The sequence below is a fragment of the Aphelocoma coerulescens genome, chromosome 13 (genome assembly GCF_041296385.1).
Source record: "Aphelocoma coerulescens isolate FSJ_1873_10779 chromosome 13, UR_Acoe_1.0, whole genome shotgun sequence".
NCBI lineage: Eukaryota > Metazoa > Chordata > Aves > Passeriformes > Corvidae > Aphelocoma > Aphelocoma coerulescens.
The window spans coordinates 16,576,126-16,584,350 of NC_091027.1; the positions used below are offsets into that span (position 1 = coordinate 16,576,126).

An 8,225-nucleotide genomic window follows, 5' to 3' on the forward strand; every position below is an offset into this window, starting at 1 on the left:
TGACGGAGGGGTTTATTTCATACTTTATCAGAGCTCAAGTTTGGGCAAATTAGGCCAAAAAGCTCTGCAGATTCCTTATTACCTGGCTTTCGTGCACACTGTAGAAGCTGGTGTGGAAAGCAGCTTTTCAGCTCTGCCCTTTGCTAACTGGAGTTTACAGACGCTGAGGGCAGGGGAGAGCAGGTTTCTCTCTGCCTCAAAGCTCTCTACCAGAGCCAGCAACTCCCCCGAACTCACTTCCCCCAGGGGAGAGGAAAGAACTGATTAAGAGGTTATTTTAACTGCAAAAAAGGAATCATTCCTGACCCACTGTATGAAGTGATACTTGCTGGAATTACCTCAGCTCCGGGAACCTGCAATCACCACAAGAACAGCTGGGATTCCTTTCAAGAGAGGTGGGAGTCCACCTCTGGAATTGTTTTTTGCCAAATCATAGAACCATCATAAGATTATTTGGGTGGAAGGGACCTTTAAGACAATCCAGTCCACCTTTCAGGAGACCAAGTTGCTCAAAGCGAGATTCAGTCTGGCCTTGAACACCTCCAGTCATGGGGCAGGCACAGCTTCTCTGGGCAATCTGTGCCAGTGTCTAAATTCCAAATGCTGGCCTAAAACCAGGGACCATTCCCATTTGAATGGATCAGGGGCCAGCGTGGCTTTATTCATACCAGAGGCAGCTTTGCTTGGTGAGCAGACCCACAAACATCACACCCCTCCCAAGCATCGGCTGGCAAAGATGAAGAAAATCTCCAAAATCATCCCCATGGGGCCAAGCCAGGATGGATCCTGCCCCCAACCCCTTGCACCACACTGCTCCCCAAGGATGGCACAAGCTGATCCAGCAGCCCTGACCACACACTCAGGGTCTCTGCTGCTGGCGGCAGTACCCCACCAGCACGGAATTGGTGCTGAACGCAGCCTTCAGAATTCCGACTCCTTTCCACCTCCATGATTAAATTAACAACCCAAGCGTTTGTTACAAAGTGTTATTTATTAGAATATTGCATTGCACTTAAAAAATAAGGGAGGTCTGACCCTGTCATCTTGACCTACATGAAGGATGCAGGGTCAGACCTACAATAAATATAAATACTATGTACAGTTTATCTAAAATAAATATATAATTTAAAATGAAAAATATCTTGTTAAATAGCTGTTACCCTCCCCCCCCTCCTGCGGCGAAGGAAGCCCCGAGCCCGGTCTCCTCCCTTTCACAGCTTGTTCCTCGGCACACACTGCAGTGGACGGAGAGCCGCCGGAGAGGAGGCCCTGTGCCCCCGGTCAGCACCGCTCCCGAGCCCGCTCCGTGCCGGAGATGCCCACGGAGCTACCGCGCTGCCTGACCGGCCCCTCCGTGGGTGCCGTCCTGGTGCTCCGGCGAGCCCCCAGCGTGCCGCAGCCCCGTGCCGCTGGCGCCGCGGTCTCGCCTCTTCCAGGAGGTAGAAGTGCATTAGTGCCGACCCCTGCAAGAGAGAGGCGGAAGAGTCACACCACGATCCCGGGCTGCTCTGCCGCAGAGCAATCCCTGCACGGTGGGACAGAGGTGCGGTCTCACCCAGCCCGGCGGGAGAACCTCGGGCCCACACAAGCCCCAGCGGCCACTCACTGCCTCTCGGGGCTGGAGCCGGGAGGAGGGGAGCCAAGATACCCCACCATGCTTCCCTTCCAGGGACAACAGCATTTTTTTCCCCTGGACACATCCACCCCAGTAGTGCCCAGGGTAAAGGGGACAGTGAGGAAAGCATTGTACCAGGTTTCCTTCCCGAAAATTCAGCTCCTATGAACAGCTAAAATTCCCACCCCCAGCACTATGACGAACATGACAGAAATTCTCCAAAGGCATTACTTCATCTTCACAAAGAACAATGACTTTTCTTTTTTTTTCTTGAAGAAGAGAAGCAACTGTAATATGCATGACCACATCTAACATCAGGATTTAGATCAGACCAGAGGAAGTCTGATATCTTTTCAGCCCCACAGCCACCCCTAGGACAGAGCGCACACCCCAACTCAGCCAGAGGAACATGGCATGGGCTGGCAGCAAGATTCCCCTGTGCCAAGCTGATAGGCACTGCTCTGGTGCAAGTAATAAGCAGAGTGGGAATGAAAAGGAAAGGGGCTTTTTACACATATGTATAAATAGAGGCAATATCTAAGGAGGGGAAGTGACTCAGAGGGTCAGAGAGGGAGCAAAACAAGTGGGAAAAAAACCTAAACAAAACAGACGCAGCTTCATTACTATCAAACATGCCCAAAGCAAGGAACACCAGCACAGAGTAGGAACTTGGGTTTAGAAAGAAGGAGGTAGGAGTGATAGCGGTGTCAGGGGGACAGGGATTTCAGCAGGAAGGGGAGAAAAGAGGGCTGGAGCTCCACAGGGCAGCCCAGGCTCTCAGGCCAAATCCAGCCAGCTGCTTCTCCAGGCTCAAGCTGCCTTCAGCTCCTGCCTAGCTCTGGCACAGGATCCACACAGCAGTCCCAGCCAGCATGAACAGCAGAGCCCTTGGATGTCCACCAGCCCCACTGCTGCCCCATGCCCAGCCAGGGGCTCACCTCGCCAGCACCTGGCATCCTCAGTGATTCACAGTGATGCCCAGCTTGATTTTCTCTTCGTTTTCTACATCGTAGCCACCCCTCTTGTGACACCTGCGAGGCCAAGCAAAGGGATGCTCAGGGCATGGAGAAGTCCCTGCCACCCTCCTCTTGCACATGATGTTCCCTGGGACACACATCTGAGAGCTCAGTCCCATCCCACTCACCTGAGCATCAGCAGGGCTGCGATGATGACAAGACACAGGGAGGACAGGACAACAGCTACGACAGCCAGGGCTGTGGTGTGGTCGTACGCGCTGGGTGGGTGCTCCACTGGCAGCAAGAGGCCGTGGCAGCGCTCTCCATGATACCCTGGCTGGCATCTGGGCAAGAAGAAAAGTCATAAAGGTCAGTGGTGAGCAAGGACAGGAGGTCTTCGTGTCCCCCACACCCCATGGGAAGGCGATGCCTGTGTGCTCAGCCTTAGACAGCAGCGTGCTTGCTCCCCTCGGTCCCCACGCCCTTCAGCTGGAAGGTCTGGTGTCACCATCATCTCTATTGTACTGGTAAATTAAGCTTCTTCTGCACCAAGTGAAGACTCCTAGAAAGGTTGAGCTCTCCCCCAGTAGAAGGCACTGGGGTCAGTGCTCTTCCCAGTCACCCCAGGCAGACACAGGTTGGCCAGAGCACCTCTGGAAGTGGCAAGGGAGCAGTGAGGCAGCTGGCCCAGCATTTCCCATGGAGCAGGATGTCCCTGCACACCCTGCCAGCTGAGAGGTGTCCCATCCCTGGAGACTTGGGAGGTTGCTCATGTAACAGAAATAACGCTCCACACAGGCTGAGAGGCTTCCAGCCCTCCCTGAGCCACATTGCACTGATGCAACCAGATATATATATCCCTCTATATCCAGCACCACTGACCCTCAGGCTGATCTCCAAGCCACACTCAGCCCAACCCTCCTCCTGGGCTCACAATGCCACATGCCAGCATCACCTCCCAGGCACAGCAGCAAGGCTGGGCACATGGCAAAGGTGCAGGATCCACTCCAACAGCATCCTCATTCCACCCTGTGCCCCAGGAAGCAACACTCCAGGAGACCCTGTGACAGAGGCACAGCCAGCCCACCAAGAGCAGCCACAACCGAGTGACATCAGTCACCATGAGGCTTCTTTATTGGAGGAGACTGGGAAAGCTGGCCACTGTTACTAAAAGGCAGCCCCCAAATCCCTGCTGCTTGCCTGTGTCCCAGGTTCTCTCCCAGCCCCAGGGATCTGATCAGGGGACACCTGGCTGTCCCAGTCCTAAGCAAGGGTGTTGCAACCCACATTGTGCTGGGTCACTAACCCAAACTGAGCCTGCAAAGATCTCCCCTCGCTGGCAGTCCTGAGTCCCCCATGCAAGGGCCCAACTTCATGACAGCTTCCACAGGGAGAAACTAGGGGGTTAGAGGAGCTCTGTGGAGCTTGATCCCTGTGGACTGCAGATCCTGTGGGCACCATAAGCCAGGGAGCTATTATCTTCCCTAGGCTCAAGGCTGGGTGGCTTAGAGGATTGATAGTGAAGAACAAAGCCTCTTACATATCTGCCAGCTCAAGTCCTGCCCACGTCAGCGGGGATCAAATATGCACCCCGGGGTATTTCCCGCAGTAGCAGTGCTGTATCCAGGTGCCCCAGCAGCAGGCAAACACTTTCTCCTCCACTTGCCTCATCTAGTCCCTGCTTGCTCTGCATCCTGGGGGGTGGGCAAGGAGGGGTACACAGCCCTGTCTTTCATCAGGCCAAAAGGACAGCTCAGGCATGGCTTTGGTAGCCTGTCCCCAAAGGTGCTGCCTCCCCTCTGCTTTGCTGGTAGCCTGGCAGAGATGCTCCTCCCACCTGCACTGGTGCACCCTGACAGATGCAGGAGCCCCGAGATCTCAGAGTGGGGTATATACAGGATGAGCTTTGCCACATCAGACCTGCAGAAGCCCTCAGCTGCCAGACCCCAGCCCTACACCCCATTCTGCAGCCCCCAGCACGGCAGCTCGGCCAGAGCTCACCGTGCTGGCAGGGAACACTGGCTCCAAGGCCATAACAGGTTTTGGGGGAAGGGTGGACATTTCTCAAGAAGTACAAGGAAGAGGCCAAGTCAGAGTTGTCCGTGCTTGGATAGGGAACAAGCACTAAAAATATCTCTGCTTTTCCTCTGCCTGGCCTGGAGAATTGAAGGAACCGTGACTAAGGCTCCCCCCGCACAGGCACACGCCAGCAACTCACATGCAAGAGGGAGCTCCCAGCTCTCGGATGTACTTGCACTCGCCGTGAATACAGAAATCCTTGTACTTCCGCAGGCACGGGTCCCTCTTCTTCCCCAGGCCTTTGCCTTTTCTTCTTTTATTGCCGTTCCCTTTCTTCTTGGGAGTAACGAGGCCTTGAGGCTTTGACAGGAAGGCAACTGGAAAACAATTTGGGAAGGAGAGAACAGCAGTCAGATCAGCTCCACGTGCCAACCAAAGGGAAGACAGAGCCACATCCCAGGGCTGCCACAACTGCTCAGCCCTGGCTCCCACAGCCCTTTGTGCTGGGAGCTGCCCCCGAGCCCGGGGTGGGGGGGCGTTTTTTTCAGCTCCTCACAAATATCATGGCCTTTCCGATTCATAAGAACAATTCTCAAGGAAAGAAAGGAGTCGGGCAGGGGGAACAGAGCTTTATACATCTCAAATGCTGCTATTATATGCACCAGTTTCCACTGAATACAGAACATTGCTAATTGCCCCTTTATCTGGCCTTTATTTCCCTGACAAGCAGCAGGCTTTTCTAAGACCCTATTCATGGCTCTGATGGACTCTCCTTCCCGTGGGCACGAGGATGCCTTGCTCACCCCAGGGCAGGATTAAAAGAGCAAGCCTGCCTTAAGTTTTGCTTTTGCAGAGCCAAAGAGATGGCGAGGGCATCGTTCCCGTGAATTACAACGGTATGCTTTAATTGTGGTGCAATAACCAGCGGCTTTTGGTGCGAGGCCAACCCCCTGCTGGGTTGGTGGAAGCTGGAGCACCAAGCTCCTCACTCAGCCACAGCCCAACACCAGCAACGGTACTGGAATGGTTTTTAAAATGAGCAGACGCCAAAAAAAATCAGTTCCCAGCTTGATCTCACTAGGTGCTGAGGTGTTGGAGAGCACTCACTGCTCCAAGGGGGATTTTTTAGCCCCTCCGAGCTACGGCGCTCAGGAGCTCCAGTGAATTAAGCCCTGGGCTGCTCGGGGAGGAGAGTGCAGCAGAGTCCAACCCGGCAAGTTGTAACCTGCCCAGTTCCTTCCCAGCCATTTCCTGACAGAACCAGCGCCTCTCATGCCGGCACACACCGGTTGCACACCTAGCAAAGTTATTTCGACATCCTCCACACTGCCCTGCACACTCCACACTGGAGAAAACCGATACTCCAGGAAACTCTGTGGCTTGAAGAAACCCCCGGATGAGGCTGACAGCAGAGGCTGTTCCGTCCCCTGCCCGGCGGGTTATCTCCCAGCCATAGCCAGCCGACACACGCTGCTGCTTTTCCCGAGGGCTGAGTCCCCCCGGGGCGAGTAGCTCACCCCGGTTTTGCCAGCTTTTTGTCACAGTCTGCTGGCACAGCCAGAAAGCAAAGAAAAACACGGGAAAATGGGAGGGTGAGCTGCACGGGGCAGAGCACGCTCCTGGTGCCAGGTACTGCCCTCGGCCCGCCGCGTGTTCGAGGCACAGGTACATACCACCCCCTCAGCCCGCGATGACCCCCCGTCCAACCCCCATGAGAGTCCCCGGGACACTCTCTGGTGCCAGCCCGGGGCAAGGAGCCCGGTGTGGGTGCTCGGGAGCCCCGGAGAGCGGCAGTGCCCCCACCGCCCCCGTGGCGGGGCCGCCGGCTGACGAGCCCTGCCGCGGAATGAGGAGCAGCCGCGCGTGGGCGGCGGTGACTCACGGCGGTCCCCGCGCCACGGCCACCGCCGGGAGGGCAGCGCGGGTGCCCGGACACGGCAACCCCCGCCACGAGGGGTTCTGCCTCCTCCCGGCCAAGCAGCTGAGGCCCGGGACCCCCTGGAACCCGCCCTGCCGGGGACTTCAGAAACACGGACAGCCCCTGGCAGGAGCTCCACTGCTCCGGGCTGGGGCCCCACGGGCGAGTCCCACTCGGGTCTGCTGCCGCCGGGGCTCGGTACCTGAAGACTGCTCCCACTGCAAGTCCCTCCGAGGCGGAGCCGGAGCTGCTGCTGGGGCACCCGCGGGACTGAGGCGAGCTCAGCCCGGCGCCTTCGCGACCTTTCCGGCTCCAACTGCCCCCAGCCTAGCTCAGCCCGTCCCGCGACCCCGGCCCCGCCCTGGGACTCCTTATCCCGTCCATACCTCTCGGCAGCTCGCTGAAGTCGTTCCCCGAGGCCGCTCCGCCGCCCTCCTTCTCCGGGCTGCCGTCGAGCAGCGGGGCCGTGGCCGGGACCGGCACCCCGCCGCCGCCCTTGTGCAGCACCTCGTTGTGCAGTTCGTCCCGGCGCAGCCCGCCCGCCGCCGCCGCCGAGCACACTGCGGAGAGAGCGGTCAGGAGCGGGGGCTGACACTGCCCTACCCAGGACCCCCCCACGCGGGACAGGGGTCAACCTCCCCGTCCGCCCACACCCGGGAGCAGGACCGCGTTGCCCGCGCCCAGGACCGGCCATGCCCGCGTTGCCCAAGACCACCCCCCCCCCCCCACGTGTTCGGGACCCTCCAGTCGAGCACGGCGCTGGGATGCGCTACCCGCAGCCGGGACCGTCCCCACGCGAGCCCGTACCTGCCGCCAGCAGCGCTTGGATCAGCACCGCCCGCCCGTCCATGACCCGCGGGCACACACGTCCAGCCGCTGCCGTGCTCCGCTCGGTCCCGCGGCAGTGCCCGTTCTCCGGCAGGGCGGCCCCGCCGCGGGTAGAAAGCTGCGGGCGGCGGGGCGGGGCGGGGAGGGGAGGGGCTGAGCGACCGCCCCGCCCCCGGGAGGGTTTCCCCGCCGCCCCGGGGGCGTCCCGCCCGCTGGGACCGGGACCGGGACCAGGGTCGGGGACCGTGACCTGGGCCCGGTGGGTTCTCCTCGCTCAGGGGGTGGGCCAGGGACCCAACAGCCACCGCCGCCCCGGTGCCGCTGCGGGATGGGCTGGGCGGTGAGAGCCTGAAGAGAAAAGGGTCTCTACAGGGCGCAGAGGGCAGGAGACGGCCTGGGGAAAGTGTGGCCCCAGCCATGGTGAGAAGAGGGGGATCCCGATGGTCCCCGTGGCCCCAGGCCCCGGCTGGCAGGTGCCCGAGGTGGCCTGAGGGTGCTGGGGGAGCGGGTGCACCTCGCAAGAGGAGCATCAAGTGAGAGGCAGGACGTCAGGAGTGAGGGCTGCACCTCTTCCTGGCCCTGGGGATGGGCTGACCCTCAGAAAGGGGACAGACTGCCACCCATGTGCCACTGCATCAGCGGTGGGACAGGGAGGTGGTGGCAGTCTGAGATGGCAGCAGAGACCCTTTCTGTCCCCAAGTCCTCCTTTGGGCCCCTATTGAGGTCCCTCTGTGATTGGGTCACAGCCTCGTCTCACAATAACCCCCCCAGCCAGCGACTGTCCTTGTCCCTGTCTCAGCCTGCTGAGTTTGGGTACTGCCAGAACTTCCCCATCCACTTCACCATGCTGGCAACCGTGTGCTGCCTTTGGCCCCATCCTCAGCACAGG

General features: G+C 59.0%; 1 protein-coding gene across 1 annotated transcript; it reads right to left on the reverse strand.

Moving 5' to 3' along the window:
* Positions 1–972: 972 nt before the first annotated feature.
* On the reverse strand, positions 973–7,413 carry HBEGF (heparin binding EGF like growth factor). The gene is made up of 6 exons (XM_069028900.1): positions 7,316–7,413; positions 6,895–7,068; positions 4,790–4,967; positions 2,760–2,915; positions 2,554–2,646; positions 973–1,463 (listed from the first exon to the last, which is right to left on the reverse strand). Exons 1-5 carry the CDS (start codon positions 7,356–7,358, stop codon positions 2,574–2,576), a joined length of 624 nt encoding a protein of 207 aa, XP_068885001.1. The 5' UTR covers positions 7,359–7,413; the 3' UTR covers positions 973–1,463; positions 2,554–2,573.
* Between the last annotated feature and the right edge of the window lie 812 nt (positions 7,414–8,225).